At 55.8% G+C, this 20,982-nt stretch overlaps 1 protein-coding gene across 1 annotated transcript in view; it reads right to left on the reverse strand.

Annotated features, from left to right (window-relative positions):
• The window catches only part of CROCC (ciliary rootlet coiled-coil, rootletin), a gene marked incomplete at its 5' end in the record, with an annotated part of 34,987 nt that overhangs the window by 4,222 nt on the left and 9,783 nt on the right, over positions 1-20,982 (reverse strand). Inside the window, 22 exons of the mRNA XM_080920997.1 lie at positions 515-678; positions 963-1,083; positions 1,185-1,354; positions 3,201-3,549; positions 4,243-4,410; positions 6,436-6,595; positions 7,191-7,429; positions 7,787-7,930; positions 8,226-8,360; positions 8,927-9,106; positions 10,837-11,006; positions 11,959-12,086; positions 12,357-12,550; positions 13,195-13,425; positions 13,707-13,853; positions 14,697-14,841; positions 16,002-16,184; positions 18,443-18,642; positions 19,079-19,312; positions 19,621-19,704; positions 20,102-20,198; positions 20,589-20,825. Of these exons, the coding sequence (XP_080777123.1) occupies positions 515-678; positions 963-1,083; positions 1,185-1,354; positions 3,201-3,549; positions 4,243-4,410; positions 6,436-6,595; positions 7,191-7,429; positions 7,787-7,930; positions 8,226-8,360; positions 8,927-9,106; positions 10,837-11,006; positions 11,959-12,086; positions 12,357-12,550; positions 13,195-13,425; positions 13,707-13,853; positions 14,697-14,841; positions 16,002-16,184; positions 18,443-18,642; positions 19,079-19,312; positions 19,621-19,704; positions 20,102-20,198; positions 20,589-20,825 (3,880 nt within the window). The remainder of the gene's footprint in view (positions 1-514; positions 679-962; positions 1,084-1,184; positions 1,355-3,200; positions 3,550-4,242; positions 4,411-6,435; positions 6,596-7,190; positions 7,430-7,786; positions 7,931-8,225; positions 8,361-8,926; positions 9,107-10,836; positions 11,007-11,958; positions 12,087-12,356; positions 12,551-13,194; positions 13,426-13,706; positions 13,854-14,696; positions 14,842-16,001; positions 16,185-18,442; positions 18,643-19,078; positions 19,313-19,620; positions 19,705-20,101; positions 20,199-20,588; positions 20,826-20,982) is intronic.

Genomic DNA, 20,982 nt, shown 5'->3' on the forward strand with positions numbered 1-20,982 from the left:
AGGGGCTGCTGGGCCCAAAGCCAGAGCTGAAGCTGCAGACACAACAATCCAGTTCCAGCTTGGTCCCAGCCAGAGGCAGGGAGTGGGGGCAGCTGGTGAGAGGGCAGGGGGCTTCAGCTGTGGGAAGCTGGACTGTCATCACACAAGGATTGGGCTTCCTGCCCCAGACACAGACATGTAGAAACCTACACATCAAACAATGCTCCGCCATTTGTGCAGACATTCAGAGATCCGGGCCCTGGCCAAAAGCTTATGAGTAGTGGCCCTGTGTAGCAATTCCAGGTGACCCCCACCCACAAGGGGACAGTTGGAGAGCAGGCTGTTCCAGGCCAAATCTGAACCCCTCTGTCTGACTCAGGCCAAGCCCTTTTTCCTGAGGCACACGAACATTCAACACAGGACTAGAATCTGCTCCATAGAAAGAGCCACAGGATGTCCCTACAGGCTGTGACTCAGGCAGAGGACCACAGAGAACCCGGGGGCCTGCTCCCATGGGCCCTCCACTCCTGCCCACCTGGCTGGCCCGGAGCTCGCTCTCGGTGGCCTGCAGGCTCCTCTCCAGCACTGCCATCTGGTCCAGCGTGGCCCTGCACTCCCGCCTGCTACGTCGCACACTCTCTTCCTGCAGTGCCAGCTCTGCCTGGGCCCCGCTCAGCCGCCTGTCTGCACTGCGCCAGGCTGCAGCCACCACCCAGTCCCATCAGGCAAGCCAGACCCAGTCCCTGGGCCAGGCCAAGAAGGCCCAATCTGTACCCCACCCTCTCCGAGATCTGCCTGAACCACAGAGGGTCTGTAGGTTTGGGCCCACTGGGGCTGCCCAGCCAAGGTCTCCTGGAGGAACCAGACCTGAGTCAGGTCAGAGGGCAGGACTGGACACAAGAGGCACCAACTCCAATTCCCCAGCCTCCTACCTCAGCTGCTAGGAGCAGAGGAGGGCAGAGGGGCCCCGAGGGAAGCCTCACCTTCCTCGCTCTCAGCTACTGCCTTCTGCAGTTGCCTGGCCCTTGAGGCTGCATGGTCTCTCTCGGCCTCCATCTCAGCCAGCTGTTGACTCAGGGTGCTAGTCTGGACCTTAAGTTCATCCTATATCCCCAACAGAGAGGCAAGAGGAAGGCCTCTGCTCAGACCGACACAGCTCCTCTCTTCCTGGGCCCTGGTCTCCCTACCCGGTCGTTCTCTCTCACCCGTTCCCGCTGGGCACTCCGCAGCTCTTGCAGAAAGTCTCGGAGGGCATCACGCACAGCTTCTGGGTCCAAGTCTGGAGGTGCTGGGGAGGCAACGGGCCCTGGCGACGGGGGCTGGGACCGAGGGCTATATTCCAAAGGACTGGGGCTGCCGAGACCATCCCCACTTCCTGGAAGGAAATATATAGTCAGATCACAGCAAGCACGGGCAGTGGATGTAGACTCTCACGGTACGGCCTACATTATGGTGCCCATCAGCACAGGGGCTTCTTCTGCACAAAGTGAGCTGGCTTCTCGTCCTGTGTAGCCCTGGCTATCCTGGAACTTGCTCTGTAAACCAGGCTGGGCTCAAACTCAGAGATCAACCTACCTTTGCCCCTTAGTGCTGGGATCAAAGGCCTGCACCACCACCACCCAACTCAAGCCCACCTTATTTTTAAAAATAGTTCTTTTTATTTACCTTTTTATTTTTATTTATTTATTTTGAGATAGGATCTCTCTGTTATGTAGCCCTGGCTGTCCCAGAATTCACTATGCAGACCAAGCTGGTTTCAAAGTCCCAGAGCTCTGCTTACCTCTGCCTCTCCAGTGCTGGGACATGAACCATCAAACCCAGCTTATTTGTATTGTGTGTGTGTGTGTGTGTGTGTGTGTGTGTGCGCGTGCTACAGATGTGCAGTACCCATGGAGCCAGAAGGCGTCAGACCCCTATGCATTAGCTGGTACAGTGCTTCAGAGCCTTGTGCTACGTAGATGTGTGCCGGTTACAAAATCCCGCAATTTCACAAGGCCATGAGCATCGCTGGATCTGGGGAGACAGGGAGTCTGTATCTCATGGTACTGAGGACCACAGTGCCTCCACAGAGCAGTGCTGGCCAACCAAGACATCAGACAGAAACCAACTTTTGAAGCAGCAGCTCTTGCTGCCTCCTTTCTGATCTCGGTAACAGGAGCCCGCTTGCTCTTTCAATGGACCCGTGTCTGGGACTCAGGTCTGTCCTCCTGCCTCACTCAGTGACTGCGATGTTTCAGGGCTGATCTGCACTGCAGCATGAGAACATCATTCCCTTTAATGGCCGAGCACTACTCCGAGGCTGGATCCTTGCTCATCTTTTCATGCTGATGGGTGTTGGATGCTACGGCCATTTGTCTCCTGGCAACAGTGTGCGGACTCTGCTGTTTGCAGTTTCTCAGCTCTGTACTGAGCAGCGGGAATGGCGGGTTTCCCGTCAGTAACGACTCTACTTCAATGTTCTGAGGAACTGCGAGCTCTTCCCACAGCGGCTGCAGTGATGAGAAGTCTCTGCTTCACTTCTGCCTGCTGCAGCCGGACACTTTCTGTTTCCTTCATAAGCTCTTCCTACATCTAGACCCTACGCTTCCTAAGAGAGCTGTCCGTCAACCTGCTTCCTGCTTGGTGACGGCTGAATGTGCCAATGGTACCATGCTACTCTAGAAGGTCAGACCTGACTGCCTCGCAAGAGGGCGATTGGGGGATCCCGGCCTGATGTAGGGGTGCAGAGCTGAAATGCAAACTGGAGATTCATTAAGAAGGTGGGGCTCCAGTCTGGAGAGATGCTCAGGGTAGTTAAGAACACGGGTTACCTTTGTTGTTGTCAATGTAGGGTTTCTCTGTAGGCCATGCTGTCCTGGAACTCTCTGTAGGCCATGCTGTCCTGGAACTCAGAGACCTGGCATGGGCCACCGCTGACCTTCCATACCAGTCACTCTAACTGAAGGCCTAAGTTTGTTCCTAGCACCCACATGACAGCTCACAACTTTCTTTAGTAACTCCAGTTGCAGGGGATCAAAGCCCTTTTCTGGGCTCTCAGCACCAGGCACGCACATGTGTATATACATATATGCGGGCACTCACACAAACATATGAAGATGAGGCTCAAAGGTTCAGAAAAGGCAAAGGAACAGTAAGAACCCTGCCTAACAAGGCCACCAGACCTTGTGAGGGGTGTGGCCTCAGAGCCACGCCCTGCGCCCTGGGTGGACTCACGGACTCACCTCCCGCAGGAGCCTCCCGAGCAGGAGAGCTGGACAGTCTGCCCAGGCCCAGGCCCCGGCGCAGGGCGGAGCGCAGGCCGCCAAGCTGAGCCTCAGCCACCCGCCGCTGCGCCTCCACGCGGGCAAGCTCGACCTCCAGGCCCTGCGCCCGGCCCTCGGCCGCGCTCAGCCGCAGCCCCAGCTCCGAGGTCTCCGCCCGCACGGTTTCCAGCCTCAGCTCCAGGCCACGAGCTGAGTCCAGAAGCTTCTTCTCGGCACTGCGCGCCTCCTCCAGGGAGCCCAACAGGCCTCGTTCACGTGCACGGAACTCGGTCTCTTGCTCCTGCAGCTTCCTCTGGGAACCCTGGAGCTGGGGTGGGGGTAAAAGCCAGTCACAAGACCGCCCCTGTCCCAACTACAGTGTCTTATGCTCTCCACTGTGGGAGGAGGGGAGGGTCATTTGAATTTACTTGTTGTTTACACCTAACGTGCAGTTAATAATGACAGTAACATCCACACACTGCCGGGCAGAAGTATTTCCCAAAAGAACCCATGATACTTTCACTAATGATGAGAGGAGACAGGAGTCATGGGCACGGAGAAGTTAAGTGATTCGTCCAAAGCCACATAGGTAAAGGCCATCCATTAGACTTGGGACACACAGAAGGCTGTCCTCCAGTGAGAAGGAGCCACCTGTCAGTCATCGGTTCCACAGGAAAACCCCTCCAGTGAGTACCCTCTCTCTGCAAATCTCCCTGTTAGGTAAGTATTCAGAAGTACAGAGAGAGTGCATGCCCACTAGCAGACATGGTGGCTGTGTGACATTAGGCAGATGCCTTGACCTTTCTGAGCCTGTTTGGTTGTCCTGGTAAACTGGGGCTAACATTACCTCGTGGGCAGGCTGTGAGGGAATCAAGCAAGGCTGTTTTCGAATCCCCACCCCCACCCCCGTGACCTTTTGGGATCTGCACACATTAGGCCTACAGTTCTTTCTGTTGTTAGCAGTAACACAACTGAGGTCTCAGGAGCTCCTCTGGCCAGCCCACACAGCCTCCTCAGTCACCTCCTGCTTCAAGGCCTCCAGGCTGCTCTCGCCTTTCAGCAACTTCTGCCGCAGGCCCAGGACCTCTCGCCGGCTCTCCTTCTCTGTCCGCTCGCCCAGGGCCAAGCGGCCCTGCAGGTCTGCCAGCTCCCGGCCCAGTCTGCCATTGTCACTGTCCAGCGTCTTCATCTGTGAAGCAGAGCAGGCAGGGAGGCAAGTTGGGCCCTTAAAGTTCTGCCCAGTCCCGGTGCAGGAGGCTCTTGGGATGGGCTGACCTAGGATGCAGCCATCATCACAATTTCCCCATCCATGGGAGCCTGCCCGGGTGAACTCTCGGAGGTCACACCGGCACCTGGCCCCTATGGCCATTCAATGGGGGAGGTTTGGGGGAGGGGCGGGGGCCGACAACAGCAGTGAAGAGATTGAGCTGACATCAAAATGATCCGGTGACTACATCCGGGACCCACAGCTCCCACGGTCTCTGTTCACTGCTACAGAGGGAGCTACCGAGGGCTTGTGTGCCTAGCTGTTCCAAACACGTACACCAACTGAATTAACCTTCATTTGTCCCTGTGAATTTAAACCTCATTTAATGGAAGAGAAAACAAGCCAGTGTTGGGATGAGCTGCCTCCTACACAGCCAACAAGCAGCAGATGGGGGCTAACCCCAGGCAAGGGGAACGTGAAGGTCTATACTAAGTCCGGCTCCTACTAGGAGTGGGTGGGGCAGGGTCCACCCACCCATCCACAGAACTATAGCAGGGCGGGACTGACTAGGTGGCCTTCATACCTCCCCCATGGAGAACCTAGCACAGGAAGTCCACTTGAGGGCTCTGGGTGAGCGGCCTAGGCGTGAGAGCGTCATTTTTGAGAGTACCGTCTCAGAGCATCCGTCTGGCTATCATATGCTGCCTCCTCTGAGGCCAACGACACTGTTCCCTGTTCCTTAGGCCTTCTAGAGTGGGGAAGCCTGAACTTTCCAGTGTATGGGCACTGATTGGACCTTGCTGGTGACAGGGGTGGAGAGCAAGTCAGAGTCAGCTCCACACAGCCTGCAGACAAGTACAGCCATCTTCTCCTTCTGCTAAGGCAAGGATGGCTCTCCGTTCTCAAACAGTAGAAAATGGCTCAGACAAAGCCAAATGAAACAAAGCCAGAGAGAAAAGCAGTATTTCCTGACACACAACAATCACATGAAGTTCAAGTCTGTGTTCACAGTTTGACTGGGGCACAGTCCCACATGTTCATGTTCCCTGTGTGCATATGTGTGTCTCCCATCTTGTGCTGGGAACCAAATGAAAGCTCTGCACAAGCTGAGCAGTACCCTGCTACAGAGCTGCTCCCCAGCCCCCCATGGGCAGCTCCCTTTTAAGAGCTTTACTGTTGTTTTATGCATGAGAACTTTGCCTGCACATCCGTTTGTGTACCACAGTGCCCGTGGAGGCCAGGAGAGTGTACTGGATGCCCTAGGACTGCAGTTATAGACACGTAATGGCCGTGTAGGTACTGGGAATCGAACTCGGGTCTCCTGAAAGAACAGCAAGCTCTCTTAGCTAGAGCCATCTCTCCAGCCCCTACTGTCACTCCTTGGCAGTTCTGGGTAGCAAATGCACAGCTTTAGGCAAGTGTTCTTTTTAGTTACTGACTTTTTACTTTTATTTTTTGAACAGGGTCTCAGTAAGATGAGACTGCTCTTGGACCAGTCTTACGACCCAGGCAGTAGCTGGGATTACGTGTCCACCCCCATGCCTGGACCACTGTTTTAGGGATGGAGACAGACAGGAAGTACTTAGCTCTAGGTTGTTTGCTTACCTGACCCAGCTCCTAGGAACTACGCCTTTACTGGTCAGGCGTCTTTAAAACTAGACAAAATGCTGGGCCTCCCTCGAGGGACATGTAAGTCTGAATGTGACACGGGGCACAGAGGTTCACAGAGGTTCACAGGAGCAGGACCCCAAAGCCTGCAGTAACCCCAGTAAAAACTCACTGGTTCATCAAGTTGGACTTTTGATGCAACCATTACTTTGGTTTGCTGTGTGTTCCCTTCTGGGGTGAGCTGGTGCATGCACCTCCCCAGAAAAAGTCAATCACATGAGCCCATGCATGAAGGCCAAGGTCAGGCGAAAGACCTTGCCTTTACACACAGTACGACTTGCCTCCCAAGAGGGGTACAGCTGGCCAGAGCCTGTGGAAGGGCAGAAGCCAGGGACACACCTGTCGCCTAAGCTCCTGCAGCTCACGCCGAGCCTCCAGCCGGGATCGCTCCACTTCCTGCAGCGAGGCCCGCAGCTCTCCAGCTTCCTTGGCTACAGACACTCGAGCCTCTTCCAGGAGGACCAGCTTCTGCTCCTTGTCCTCATTGGCAAGCTTCAGGCTGCAAGGCAGAGGTTGTTCTCCGACAGCAGTTCTGCGCTTAGGGCTTGCCCTGGGTCTGAGTTGGTCTGGCTCCATCCTGCCCTGAGGTAGCCTAAGCGTCTGCCCATGGCTGCCCTTGTACTGACACAGCGTGGCTGGGGGAAGGTCTTAGGAGGGAGAGAGGAGGGGGCTCAGTTTTCAAGGTGACTGACACAGGGGAGGCCTGAGTGTGACCCAACCTCCCTGCTGCCACCTGTCCATTCTCTGTGCTAGGCTGTGCTTAAACACAAGCCAGCCACCTACATGTTTCCCTAAAGCACAGTGAAGTGAGGTCCAGGCCAAGGCTCAGTTAGTGCAGTTAGTTGTCCTCTGCCTGTGGGCTGCAACTCCTTTGGGGGATGAAGGACCCTTCGCAGGGGTCGCATATCAGATACCCCTACGTTACAATTCCTAACAACAGCAGAATTGCAGTTATAAAGTAGCAATGAAAATAATGTTATGGGGGGGTCACCACACCATGAGGAACTGTATTAGAGGGTCGCAGCCTTAGGAAGGTTGAGATCCACTGAGTTAGAGTGCGGCGTGGGAAGCCGGGCAGTGCCTGCGGCTCTCACCTGATCCGTTCGCTCTCGGCCTTCTTCACAGCAGTCCTCAGCTCCTCGTTGGAACGCCGCAGGGCCTCGCGCTCCTTGCTGCCCTCACTCAGACTGCGCCGCAGCTCACTAGCCTCCTGGCGATGGGCCTCGGAGCTGTCCTGACTGTCCCGGACCTTGCGCTGAGCCTCTAGCAGCTCCCGCCGCAGCCCGTCACGGGTGTCTTCCAACACGCGCAGCTGAGTCCTCAGCTCTTCTGCCTATGGGTCCAGAATGGGGTCAGGGTGACCACGGTAGTGACGAGCTTGTATGTCACCTCCCTCCCTGCCTAGGGGACACTGTGGTCCCAACACTGCCCCATTGATCTATGTTGAGTGGCTGACCTCAGGTACGGTATTGGATGAGATGAGGTATGCTGGACTCAGCAGTGCATGAACCGGAAACAATTCCCAATGAGTTCCCCAAACCTCCCTTGCAAGCATCAGGTGCCTAATGGCTGTCTACTGTCCCTATCTGAGGCAGCCGCTATCTGTCCTCATGCGGGAGGACTCCCAGGATCAGCCCCAGCACACACGCAGCAGCATCTGCGTGGTGGCAGGACAGCAGCATCAGCTCACCTCACGCAAGCAGGCCTCCCGCTGCCGGCCCAGGCTCCCCGTCTGCTCCCGGAGCTCTTTCACCTGCTGGGCATGGGCTGCGGTGGTTTCCTCCAGCTGAGCCCGGAGGTCTCGAAGTTCAGATGTCAGGGCGTTCACTGTGTTCTGAAGTGGCCAGGATCTTCAGTTAGTCCTGAAGTGGCCCCCAACACCCACCCTACAGCACTGCCCCACCCCTGGGACTACTTCTCCCAGGGGCCTACTGCACCTCAGTGCCTTGAAGCTGACTTCTTTATACTAGTGGTCTCACCAGGGTGGAGCTAGCAACCCCCTCCTTCGGTTGGGAGTCTAACCCTAACCCACACAACCTGGAAGCATCTCCAGGGCTTCCACTCTAATAATCCCCTTCAAGCCATGTTTGTTTCCCCTGGACTCAGGCCCTGCTGGGTTGCCTACCTACCCGGTCCTGTTCCTGCCGGCTCTGAGCATCTCGCTTCTGCCGTTCCATCTCCAGAGAGATGGCAGCCAGACTGTGCCGGGTTCCCATCAACTTCTCTGACAACGCCGTCTTCTCAGACTCCTTCAGGGACAAGGCCTAGGCAGAGGCAAGGACGATAGGACTTAGTGTGTGGCTGGTCCTTTCTCTTAGCCTTCCACTGGTGCTCATTAGCAACACTGGCCACCATGGGTGGACCCAGGGCTGAGGTGCCTGGTCACTGTAGTCCTCTACTACGAGTTCAGGAGCAGCAGTGGGAGCCTGGATGTGAGCATGACCTACAAACCTAACTAGTGCCTCAACTTCCCCAGGACAAAGACTTTCCCGTGTTACAGCGAAAGCTGTAGCTCAAGGAGGGTGAACTGCCCAGGGTGACAAAGCAGGAGATAACTACAGTCTGTCCTTACAGAAAATAAGAATTAACTATTCGAAAGGCTCAGCAAGTGCCTGTGGGCACAGGCCAGAGGCATCCAGCCTGAGGAAGCAAAGAGACAGCTTGCCTTGTGTCACCTGCCACTGCCACTGTGTGCTAGGCCTCCAACTCTCCTGTCCTGCAGGAGAGCTGAGGTCTGGGAAGAAACTGGCTGCTTCCTGCACTCCTAGCTGCTGGGTGGGGTGTGCTGGGCAGAGGTAGGAGAGCCCCGAGGCCGCCCAGGCTCACAGACCTGCTGCTTCTCACTCTCCGCCAGGAGCAGGCCCTCATCCCGCTCCTGCTGCAGCGCTGCGATCTCCTCACTCAGCTCCTCCTTCTCAGCCTCCATCCGCGCCAGCAGCTCCTCCCGCTCCTGCTGCAACTGGCCCTGCAGCTGGGACCGCTCTGCCTGAAGCTCCCGCCATGCAGCCTCCTGAGGGCCAGGGCAGGGCTATGTGACACACTAGGACGGGCCCGAAAAGTCCCTTGCAGACGTCAGGTCAGAAAAAGGCCCAAATACCCCAGAACTAAGAGATATCGTGGGTGACCCGAGGTCCCAGGTCACTGTGAGGCAGGGCAGTGGAACCAGTGCCGAGGTGACCTCAGGTCTGTGAAGACAACAGGGAAAGCCAGCAGCCTGGGCTGGGCACAGGCATGGTCCTGGGGAGGACGGTCAGCAGCCATCCAGGTAGAAGAAAGAGATCTAGGCCAACAGTGTAGCCTGGAGGCCCAAGGGGAGAGCGGCTGGAACCTCATGGGGTGGGATGCGGTGACAGTGGCCCAAAGCCATTGGCAGTCACTGACCAGATGAGGTATGGCATTGAGGGCTCTGGGGACAATGGGGAATCCTCAAGCTCAGGTGACAGACAACCTGAATTTTATATTTAGATTGATTTATGTGTGTGTTTATCTGCCTGATGCCTCTGGCGGTTAGATAAGATTGGATTCCCTGGAACTGAAGTGACAGATGGTTGTGAGCCATCGTGTGGGTGCTGGAAACTGGACTCAGGTCCTCTAGAAGAGCAACAAATGCTCTTAACTGCTGGGCCATCTCGCCATCTCTGTTCAGGCAGCTAGAGGTTTGTGTGGAGGAAAACAGGGCTGGTTGCAAAGAACTCAGGAGCCCAGACTGGCAGAGAAGCTGAAGAGAATACAGACTTGTGGGCACTGACAAGGCCAGGAAAGGTAGGGCCAGGGGTCACAGCACATGGCTCACGGGGGACATAACACAGCCATGGCAAAGACAGCTTTCTTGGGGCAAGAGCATGGCCTGTCCTCTGGAACTTCCTGAAGGGTGGTGGGTAAGGACTTTCTTCAGGCGCTGCCCTGCCACCTACTGGCCACATGTGGTAATTTCCACCCAAATCCAAGGAGATGGGGGGCAGAGGGGGAATCGAATCTTTCTCACCACTTTAGGAGCCCTACAGAGGGGTCAGGAAACTGTTGCAGGCCACCCTGTCCCAGCTGTTTCTAGAGACCCCTGTCCTAGAGATCAGTCTGTGTAGGGGACCCTCAAGGACCAGGAACTGACAGATTTGCTAAGCACTGATGGTTACGCTAACCCCTCACAAGACCCCTCAGCATTCCATCCGTTTCTACAGAAGAAAAAACAAAGGCACAAAAACCTTACATGGCATCAGTGGAGTGAGACAAGATCAGACACAAACTCAGGCAATACAAGCAGACTCAGTGTGCAAGTGACTTCCCTGGCACACCCTGCCTGGTCAGTCCTGAACCTTAGCCAATGAAGTAGAAACACAGCTGTCCACTTGTTTGAGACAAGACCTCGTCACGCTGCCCTGGCTATTCTGGAACTATGGAGACCAGGCTGGCCTTGAACTCCGAGATCTGCCTGTCTCTGCTTTCTGAGTGCCAGGATTAAAGGTGTGTGCACCATACCGGGTGTATGTATATACATACACACTCTGCTATAGACTACACTGGCCTTGCTCTGATATGACTGTGGGTCTCTAGGTTTCGACCTGAATTGGGGCCTGGAACTCTACATAGGTAAGGACAACTGCTCCCACAACCCTTCTCAGCTATCCCCAGAGCCTCTATGGCAAACTTGTTTCACAGATGTGGAAACTGAGGCAGGGCAAGACAAAGAACACAGAGACAGGGAGACTCGGAGCCCTGCCTACTCCTCCTAGCTGAGCGAACCTTCTCACGCTGGAGTCTCTGAAGATCCTCCTCATGGGCTGCCCGTTGCTCCCGCAGAGAGGCCTGTGCCTCCCGCTCTGCTTGCACTAGCTTCTGGGTCATCAGCTCTTTGTCCAAGGCTGCTTTCTCTTCAGTGGCTGTCACCTGCTGCCGCAAGCCTGCCAGCTCCCCTGCACAAGAGGGATGGATGACAGGAAGGCAGGGCTGAGTCACAATCTCCCTCTGGGCCAGCAGACTTGGGCTGCATAAGCCACATGGGCAAAACCAGAGGTAAGGAAGCTTTCATGGCAATTATGCCGAGTTCCTTGAGAAAGTGGCTCATTCCCTTTGGATACCAGTTTCTCACCCGCCTCATGGCTCACTGGCCCTGTTCTCATGTACGAGGAACAGAATGGCTGATGTGAAGGGAGCCATAGTTGAGAAGGATTTCAAAAATACAGTGGCCCTGTTACTGACATGCTTGCTGGCCGATACAATCCATACGCCCTAGCACACTGCAGCGTTTGAATGGTGTGCCTGGTTAGTTTAACTTCATTATTATCAAGACGATGCTCCAAGACCCGCAGCCATTCAAGCTTATGAAGTGTCTCCATTAGAGACGGCGCCCCTCACCGAGGGGCAAAGCAGAAGTTGTGTCCCACCTGGACCTGTAAGTGCATCGCTGACGTATGAGCCCAAAAGCAGTGCCTTCCCTGGGTCTGTCTGACTCAGGAGAGTCCATTTCCATGACCCCAGCAGGCGCTGAGCTCCTTTGCTGAGCTGGAAGGACCGAATTACAAAGCGTAGACAGTGTGTGGGGCCCTTGGGCTGGGACCATGGTTCTGAGAGTTCTCTAGGGACTTCAGAGTGCTCCAGCCTCCCTGATGACGAAGGAGCAGCAGCCACAGCTGTCACTGTGCCAAGGCCTTCATCTCACCCTGGCAACAGGTTAGGCAGGTGGCCATTCCCCTACCTGTGGTACCAAAGGAACCTAAGCTCAGTGAGGGAAAAGCCTGTTCAGGGAGCCATGTGACAGCTCGGGACCGGAACCCCGGTCAGCCACCAGCATACACCTCACCTAGGGTTCGTGACCTCTGCTCAACTCCAGTATTCACGGCTGAGGTTAAGCACAGACCCTCGTACCTGTCAGGGTTTCCTTGGCCAGCAGCAGGGCTTGACTGTCAGCTTCTAGCTGCTCCCGGCGGGCTTCAAGCTGAGCCAGCTGCCTCTGCACGTCAAATAGGCTGCTCTCCAGGGCCTCCTTCTCCAAGCTGTAGCACACAGTCCCTGAGGCCTTGGGACTCAGCCTCCCAGCCCCAGGAAACTATGGGTCTTAGGGTTCAGCCAGTATGGGCCAAATGCCAGCTACCTGCCCAGCTAAACCCGGGCTCCCTGGAGAGGCCCGCACCTGAGCAAGGCTGCATTGGTAAGCCTGACTCCTAAGTAACCGCTCCTCTGGGTTAGGCCAGGGCGTGGCTGGCCAGGGTATGGTCCCAGCACACCCTCCGCAGGGAGCTGGGCAAAGCCCACACCTTACTTACCGCAGGCGAATGGCCTCCTCTGACAGGGTCCGGCCCTCACGCTCTGCTGCTGACAGCTGCACGGCCAGGCCAGCCCGTTCCTTGGCCATTGCCTCTTTCTCCCGGGCAGCGCGCTCCAGTGCCTCTACCTGCCGCTGTGACTCCCGCAGAGCCTGCTCCAGCTCCTGGTCCCGTCCACTCAGCTGCCGGGAAAGCTGGCCGACCCAGGGACTATGAGCAGAAACCTTGGCTGCTTTACCACATGCACTCTAATGTGGGGGTCAGGCCCAGCCCTGGCCTTGTAGTACGAGGCTGGGGTTTGAGCATGGGCTCTGCACTATGGTGCCTAGGCAAACCCTGGCTTTTCCTATACCTACAAATGCACTTGTATAAAAACAGGGGCCACAGTCATTCACTGTGCCTTTGCCCAAAATGTTCTGAGAAGCTGAACATAGCAAATGGTATGGAGAGCATCGTCCAAGCTGAAGGGTAGAGCGCAAGCTGCACCTTCCTCCCAGGAGCCCTGGACCCCAGGACACGGGCTGCATAACAGGGCCAGGAACCCTGAAGCCCTGGGACCCTAAGCTGCCTTCCAGCTGTGTGGTTCGGTTTTCCCAAGCCCCTACTTTCTTTATAAGATAGATCTTCACCAAGGCTGGCCCAGAGCCAGCATGTCCTAAGTGACAAAATCTCTTAGTCTCAGAGATAGACAATGGCCAGGCACGTGAGGTATAATAGCTTGCTCAAGGCCCTTAGATAGAAGAGGTGAGAGATGTATGAACCCAGAGGCTTATCCCACGACATATCACGTGAGTGGCCAGGAGCCCCTGTCCACACCTCTGCATGCGGCTCAGCCCACCTGGGCCAACTGCTCCTGCAGATGGCTGCGTTCGCTGCGCAGTCCACGGAGCTCCTGCTCCAGCGCCTCCCGGGCCTGCTCAGCCACACACAGGGAGCCCTCCAGGCCCTGCCTCTCCACCTCCTGCTCCAGCCTCAGCTGTTCCAACCTTTCCTGCTTCTCCACAGCCAGCGTAGTAGCATGCTCTGCCTGCTGCTGTCGCCCCAGGAGTGCGGCCTTTTCTTCCTCCAGCTGTATGGACAGAGATCCTGAGGAGCAAAGGGACTCTCCCACGGCCAGGATGTCCCTCCATCCCACCAATGATCACAGCCAGTCGGGGGAGGTACCCTAGGGTGAAGGAAGGTGTCCATGGGGTTGAGAACCAAGCACCAGAATAGAGCAGGGTCCCCGGAGCATCCTTCTATGGTGCACAAGGCAGAGACACAGAAGGGCAGACAGAATAGGGGTGGAGCCCCGGCATGTCTCTGCAGTGTCCCCCTGGTGGAGGGACATAGGGCTGGTGCACACCATACCTGGGCAATGAGGCGGTTTAATTCCAGCTTGTCCTGGGCGAGACTCTCATTGAGGGCACTCATCTTGGACAAGGAGTCTCGCAGGGAGGCCTCCTCTGCCCTCAGCTTGGTCATGGAGAGCTCCAGCTGCGCACGCCCTGCCTCAGCCTGCAGTGGGAGAGATGCAGAGAAGCGGACCCTTGCAGACTGGGTTGGGACCAAGGAAAAAGGGTTGACATTAGTCAGGCAATCCCCATCAAAGGTCACAGTTTGGAAGGCTTTTTGCAAGACACCTCATACTAAAGAGCTGTCCAAGAAAGGATCAAAAGGCAGAGCCAGGGGTCAGAAAAGACTCCAGTTGCAGCCTAGGCCACCAGAAGTGGGACAGGCATATTCCAAGGACTCTTAGGACCATGATCCCCAACTTCCTCAGTCTCAGGCCACATTTCCACAGAAAGGATCAGGTGACCCTGAGCTTCAGGGTCTGGTCTCAGGAGCCCCTGCAGAAGCAGGGATCTGTGGCCTAGGTCAAAGGTCAGCCTGTGGGACTAGGGAGCCGGCTCAGTGGGCAAACCTCCACCCAAGCATAAGGACACGAGTTCATGTACCAGCTGTATGTAGAAGTTAACAAGTTTAATCCCAGTGTTACTACAGCACGGTGGAGGGAGACAGGAGGATGCCAAGCAGCTCAAGATCCAGCTGGGGTAGGACACACAGCAGAGGACAATGGAGGGACTTAAATAAGGTGGAAAACATGGATGGACATCAAGGCTGTCCTGACTTCCATATAAACACCACGGTATAGGTGCACGCATGCTCAGGCACATGCAAGCTCACACGCACACAGAGAGAGGAGGAGGGAGAAGGGAAGGAGGAAAGGGAGAGATTTAAAACACAGTACGAGAAGATAAGAATAAAGTCAGTCTCTATCGAGGAAGGGGTCAGTGTCATGCTCAGTCTGCAGCCTAATGTGGGGTTGGGTGGGCCGGTGGGAAGAACCAGGAGTCTCACCTTGGTCAGCGCCTCGGCCACCTCTGCCTTCTCTGTCTGCAGCACATCCCTCTGCAGCACAGCGCAGCTCAGTGCTTCCCGCACCTCCACCAGCTCCTTGGTCAGCCCTGAGCGCTTCACTTCCAGCTGCTCCAGCTGCCGATGGCTGCAGGACAGACAGTCACTCCATTGTCCTGTACCTCATGCAGGACACAGGACGCTGGGCCCGGGTGAGCGAGGCACTGGTAGGATCCGGAGAGCAAGAGACTCTCCCGCAAGGACAACTTAGCCCACGGCCTCCGCTGTGACTCTGGGAACCAACAGTCACATCTACGGTGCCACACGGGAGGTGGTTCAGATGGCACCTGCTGTCTCCAAGACTTCAGAAGCAACTACACACCCACTTTGCCTGGGCCTCAGAGACGTAAACAGGGTGAAATCCTGGCTCCTCTACCAGCTATGTGCCCTGGGTGAAGTTTTATGACCCCACGCCCAGTGCCTCAGTGCTGCAGAGATGACTCGGCATCTCTGGGGGTTCTTCCAGAGGACCCCAGTTGGATTTCTAAGCCTACAAGGTGGCTCACAACCATCTGTACCTCCAGTTCCAGGGGATTCGACACTGTCTTCTGGCCTCCATGGGCACGCGGCACGTGAGTGGTGCACAGACAGATACGCAGGCAGAACACTCACGCACACAGGAAAAGCCACATAAACAGACAGCTATCCACAAATGGAGACAATGCTCTCTAAACCTCGAGTTATGTGGAAGGCTCAAAAAAGAAGCCCACGTGTTTAAACGGTCCCTGGCTCTGCTTGTTATGCTACTACAGTACGGTGACAGTCACTGCCACTTTCTGTTCTGGTTGTTTTTAGAGACAAGGTCTCTACATATCCCTGTCTGGCCTGGAACTCACAGAGATCCTCCTGCTTCTACCTCTGAGTGCTGGGATTAAAGGTGTGCTTCTAGTTTCTTAAACGAGAATTTTAAATAATATATCTATTTATTTTATGTGTGAGTACACTGTAGCCGTCTTCAGACACACCATTAGATGGCATCATTTCTCATTACAAATAGTTGTGAGCCACCATGTGGTTGCTAGGATTTGAACTCAGGACCTCTGGAAGAGCAGACAATGCCCTTAACCACAGAGCCATCTCTCCAGCCAATTAAATGAGAATTATTAATCTTTAATCGTTCTTATCACGGAACGCTTCCCTCCTGGACCCACGGTGACTGCACTTCCTAAGTCTCAGTGTTCTGGAGTGGGGCTGTGAGAAGCCCAGGCCCACGGCTGCTATCTCACTGCAGGAAGGTGAGCAGCCCACCTGCGCTCCAGCTCTCGGCGGGCGCGGGCGCCCTCCTGCGCGGAGTCCTCCTGCTCGTCCTCCAGCTGGGTGTGCTGACGCCTCAGCTCCTCCTGGGCAGCCTGCAGCTTCTCCAGCTCCTGGCGCAGCTCCTCAGCTTGCTGTTGGGTCACCTGCAGGCTGTGGGTCAAGTTGCTCTTCTCCCTAGAGGACAAGCAGGCCGAGGGGAGAGAGTTTCTGAAACTACTCTCCCCCAGTGTGTGTGTGTGTGTGTGTGTGTGTGTGTGTGTGTGTGTGTGTGTGTACTGACTACTCTAACCACATCCTCTGTCCTCCAGGGCACTGCCTCCAGGAAACCTTCCCTGATGCTTTTCACAACTGTTTCAACTCACTTACACCACCCAGCACTGAGAGCTTGGCTCTCCTTCTCCCCAGCCTGCACACCTGCAGGCCAGGAGGAATGGAGGGAGATGCTGGTGTCACCTGTCAGCACCCAGCAGGCAGAAGAGGCCAGGGCCAGGTTCCAAGGACACACACGTCAATGGATGGCCAGGAAATGCCCTGTCATTTACCACCCTCAGCCCTGGCAAACTGGACAGAGCCGGATCTGTCTGGATGGAGCAGTGGCTTGCACACAGTGTAGCAGAGAAGAAGCCTCTGGGAATGCCGAGGGCTCACGGAGAATGGCCATCTTCCAGCTCCATGGTCCTGAGCAGGGGTTGGCTGAGGGCTGCCCACCCCCAGCTATGCTGACAACCAAACAACGGGTGGCATGACATTAAAAGGCCCAGGCCCTGTCGCCACCACCATCCCCACTCAGAATGTGAGTCTGCAAAGTCTTCCAACTGCTGTGTGCTGATGACTCTGACAGACACACACGAACTGGGGGAACACAGCCCGGAACACAAGAGGTGTACAAGCTTACACACACACACACACACACACACACACACACACACACACACACACCTACTGTGCCTCCATGCTGCCAGGACTGTAGAAGATAAAACCAGAGCTCCGCCAGCCTTAGGATAAGCAGATGAGGCCGGGGAGTGGGGTGAACTTTCACTGCACCTCCATTTTCCTTCTCCCCTCTCTATGTTTTGTTTGGGTTTTGTTGGTGTCGTCGTGATTTTTCCAGACAAGGTTACCCTGTGTAGTCCTGGAACTCCCTCTGCAGACCAGGTTGGCCTTACCACGCAGCCCTTGCTAGGAACCTCTCTATAGCCTGGGCTGACCTCAAACTTGAGACAATCCTCCTGCCTCAGTGTCCTAAGTGCTGGGTTACAAACATGAGCTGTTTTTCTTAGAGACTTGTTTGCTCGTTTGAGACAAGGTCTGACTATGTAGCTCTGGCTGGCCTAGAGTTAGTTCCCTATGTAGACCAGGCTGGCCTTGAACTCACAGAGCCCATCTCTGCTTCCAAAGTGCTAGGACTAAAGGTGGGGACAGCCACACCCAGCCTTCCTGTTTGTATTCAGGAAAAACATTAAAAACAACAACAAAACATTAAAAAACTATCCGGTAGCTGAGGGGAAAACAGAATAATGTCTCATTAAAAGAAATCTTATTACATTTGAATTACTTTTGTGTGATGTGGGGGTGTGGCATGGCCAGAAGTCAACACTGGTGAATTAGTTCTGGGTACAAGCTGCCCTTGCAGAGGATCACGTCACCCTGGGTGGCTCACTGCAATCTGTAACTCCAGACCCACAGGTATCCAGCGGACAGCTCTGGCTTCTGGGCCCACATGCACATAATTTAAAAAAACAAAAACTTCTTTTAAAAAGTTTCTACCAGGGCTAGGTAGAGTGGTGTATGACTTTAATCCCAGCTCTTATGAAGCTGGGACAGGCCAGCCTGGTCTGCAGAGTGCGTTCCAGGACACAGGGCTACACAGAGAAGCCGTGTACTGATAAGCAGGTAAATTTATTTTAAAGATTTATTTATTATGTAAGTCCACTGTAGCTGTCTGTTCAGACACACCATTAGAGGGCATCAGATCTCATTACAGATGGTTGTGAGCCACCATGTGGTTGCTGGGAATTGAACTCAGGACCTCTGGAAGAGCAGTCAGTGCTCTTAACCGCTGAGCCATCTCTCCAGCCCAGTAGGTAAATTTTTAAAAATTGTCTCTATGATGGCTGGGTTGTAGCTGAGTGGTAGTGTCCTTTCCTGACATACAACAGGCCTTGGGATTCATTCCTAGCAAGAGGCAACCAACCAACCATCAGGAAACAGTTCAGAATAGCACTCAGAGCAGAATTCTAGAATGGTCTATAATCATATGTGGCAATCCGGGCACTTGAAATGTGGCTAGGGTAACAAATGAATTTTTACTACCATGAAAACTACATTTTCCCACCTGGCTGGTGGGAACCCTCGGGCTGAAAGGCCTGACTGGCTAGGCCCAGCGCCTCCTGCTGCCCCCTAGGCTCCCCACCAACCCCCCACCCCCGCACCTGCTCAGGAGCTCGTTGGCACTGCGTAGGCGCTGGGCCTCGCGCTGCGCATCCTCATGGGCCTGGGCTGAGGCTGCTGTCTGGTCCCGCAGGCGCTGTAGCTGCTCCTCCAGGCCACGCCGCTCGCCCTCACTGTCACTGAGCTGCTTGCGCACGGAACCCAGCAGTTCTTGGCTGGCTTCATAGCGCCCACGCATGTCCTGGGGTATGGGGGTGGTGGGGTCTGGAGAAGCCCACTCACTCTCTCCTAACATCTCCATAGTACTGGACAAATTGTACACCCCCCACTCCGGTGCCCCCACCTCCTTGCATCCCGCCCCCTCCCGTCTGGCAAACCGCCCAAGAACACTGACTCCACCCACAAAGGCTCAGGCCCCGCCCACTCATGGCCTCACTGAGGCCCCGCCTCTGGTTCCTAAGCTTTTTTTATCCTAGGCTTAGATTCCTCCTTTTGCCTAAGGGTCCTAGCCCCAAATTTTATCTCCTTTTCGTGGGCTTCAGACCCTTTTCTGAGGCATTCCCAGCCTTCCAGGCACGCCGCACTCCGGGTCTTTCTAGAACTCTCTATCAGCAGCTATCACTCAGGGCCTTGACCCTGACCCGGGCCCCGCCCCTACCCCCTGGGTCTCTGGCTACCTGGACCTGTAGCTGGCGCTTGTGGAGGGCAGAGTGGATCAGAGTGAGTGTGGAGGAGTCAGAGCAGGCTGGGGACAGGCCTCGGCGCGGAGAACGGCCTCGACCCGGGGAGGAGTGCCGCGGTGGAGTCGGGGTCCGCTGGCCAGAGAGCCCACGCAGGCTGCCATCAGAGGTGTCAGCAGTGCGCTCTGAGCTGCTGAGCTGGACACCACTCTCGGTGTCAGATAGGGCAGCCTTCGGGGAAGGAGAAAAGGGTAGGGGGTCAGCTGGTCACAGGCATGGGCGAGGCAACGTGACACTTCCCACGAGCCCCTTTCTCCAAGAAGCCTTCCTGAGTCCATATCCCCCGGTGTGCCAAGTAAGCCCTTCCTGCTCACTGCCCTGCAGTATCCTCACAGTTCTCACAGAGGCTAACTGCAGCAAGGGTGGGTGGGCCAGCAGAGGTGAACAGGCCCCACCCACTTCTAGTTCATCCCCAAGGCATGGAGGGGGGTGGCACACTCGGCAAAGTCTGGCCAGCCCTGTGTGGGTTGTCACCATACCTGTGCCAGGCCCCTCAGGGTCTGCTGGAGCCCCTCTCCATCGTCACTGTCCAGGGCTGTCTGTTCCTGGAGCCGCAGAGACTCCTAGTGACAAGAAAGATTGGTTACAGTTATGCCAAAGGATAAAGTCGCTCCTTCCTGGTCCCCTTGGGTGGCAGTTATGGCCACAGCACACAGGCCTGCTGCCCTCGCTGAGCAGATGAGGCCCTGCTGCAGTCATCTGGGCTGGTGAAGAAGAGCCCGGGCAGTGTCCTGGGGGTATGCATCTGCTGGAGATGCAGTGGCCTTCCCAAGAGGGAACCCAAGTCCTGACTCCCCACATACTGAACTGTGCCACTGCCTGCTGCAGGGAGGGTGGAGGGCACAGAGGACATGAATGTCCCTGTGCTAAGTCTGGCGTGCACTGTGACGTCAGCACCCAGTCTGGGTGGGACAGTCAACATGGCCAGGTGCCATGGATCTGACCGGCACCACGTCTCACCAGGGCCTCCAACTTGTCAGAGAGGGTCCTGTTGACCTGGTCCTTCTCTGTGTTCTGGTTCTGAAGGTGCTCCACGGACAGGGCCAGCTCTGCCACTCTGAAGGGAGAGCAAAAGAGGAGAATGGGGATCTGCCGCTGCTCCTCACCTTCACCAGCATGTCTGTTTCCTGAAACTCAACAGGGACCCTAGGATCTGACTTCCCAGGTCTAACCTGGAGTGAGTCGCTTCTCGCCTGGGGACCTCTGAATTCTTAGCTGAAAATGGGAATGGGGTTGCAGCTGTCTCTCATGAGAGAGCTGTGGGGGCTCACCCAGGAGGAAGAAGTTGGGGGAGGACCACACATGTCACCAGAGGTCAAACAGAGCCTGGGAAGCTCACCCAGGCTCCCTAGAGAAGGGCCCAGCCCTGGTGAACACGCTCTCATTGGAGGCTCCAGGTGACCCCTCTGCAGGGACGTCAGCAGCGGATGGGCCTGCTACCACCCACCTGGCATTGAGATTGGCCTTGTCCAGGTCACTCTGAGCCTGCAGCTGGGCCAGGTCCTTCTCCCGGAGCAGCTTGGCCCTTAGCTGCTCCTCGAGTTGGGCCTGCAGCAGCTTTTGCTTCTCCAGAGCCGCCTCAGCCCTGGTCTCTGCCCTCTGCAGACTGGCACTCAGTCCCAGGCCCACCTCCTGGACAGCCCGGGAAGTCCGAACTAGCTCCCCTCCTAGCTGCAGTAGGTCCCTGAGGAAGAGCAAAACAAGAGGGTGTGGGGGTGACCCCTGTGTACAAGTCAAAACTGCCCTGTGACACTATCTGTCACTGTCAGAGTAGGGAAACAAAGTCGCATAGTGTCCGATGTGAGTGAGGCTGTGGGGAAGTCGGCTGCCCCCACACTGCC

The sequence above is a fragment of the Micromys minutus genome (assembly GCF_963924665.1).
Source record: "Micromys minutus genome assembly, chromosome: 9".
NCBI lineage: Eukaryota > Metazoa > Chordata > Mammalia > Rodentia > Muridae > Micromys > Micromys minutus.